The sequence below is a fragment of the Perkinsus marinus genome, assembly GCF_000006405.1.
Source record: "Perkinsus marinus ATCC 50983 genomic scaffold scf_1104296929170, whole genome shotgun sequence".
Lineage (NCBI taxonomy): Eukaryota > Perkinsozoa > Perkinsida > Perkinsidae > Perkinsus > Perkinsus marinus.
The window spans coordinates 1-801 of record NW_003216572.1 but is presented as its reverse complement, the minus strand read 5'-3'; the positions used below and the strand labels follow the sequence as shown (position 1 = coordinate 801).

Sequence of the window (801 nt, the reverse complement as noted above, 5' to 3'; positions counted from 1 at the left end):
ATAGACATGGAAGGACAGAAGCTTTCATCGCTCACCGTTCGCCCTCAATTCCTCTATCTCCCTCATGTTTCTGTTGTGAGCAAACTGAGCACTTGATTTTAGGGCGTGCGCGGTAGTGTTTGCTCTGTGTGATCGTAGACATTCAAGCTAAGTAAGCTAGAGCTTGTATGTGAAGTGTAGATAAGATTAAGAGTTCTTTTATTGGTTTGTGGTCCTTACTGGTTGGACCATCCTTACGTGAAGTACTATCGTTGCAACCCAAGGCTTGGTGGGTTGATTATTACCTATCCATTAGTATTAATTGGTATTATCGATTGGTTGTGTTAATCTAGTGGGATGAGTGTATCTTCTCGTGACATTGAGAACATTGACATGGAGGCCCAGAACGGCTCCCAACAAATGGTAGCAGCTCCTTGTTGGAGCCCTATGTTATTGGCTAATCTTGGGAGGACTCAACTTGAAGCTATTGTTACGATACGGAATATTCCTAATCCGGGTGGATCTATTCAAGACATGGCTGCTTATGTCTATGAGAATGATAAATGTGTATTAAACTCAGTAGAGAAGGGCCTCTTCTTGAACGTGTATCGCAAAGTATTTGGAACCCCGTATGTAGAAGAGCCTCAAGCTATGTCCACGGGATTGCAGGCTTCTTATGATGTCCTTAATGAGCCTCGAGAAGAAGATGATGACGCACCAAAGGAATCACCACCTTTGGATGGTGATTTGCCGGAGGATGCGGGTAGTACTGGTAAAGAGGGTGGTCTCTCCTCTAAGGGTCTGGTCTCATCGGGCTTTGAT

The 801-nt window shown here is 44.4% G+C and overlaps 1 protein-coding gene across 1 annotated transcript; it reads left to right on the top strand.

Annotated features, from left to right (window-relative positions):
* Window positions 1-372: 372 nt before the first annotated feature.
* Window positions 373-742, top strand: Pmar_PMAR020989 (hypothetical protein; the record flags this gene model as incomplete). Its single annotated transcript, XM_002787917.1, has 1 exon — window positions 373-742. A coding segment is annotated over one exon (370 nt), but the record flags the coding sequence as incomplete, so codon positions are not given.
* Between the last annotated feature and the right edge of the window lie 59 nt (window positions 743-801).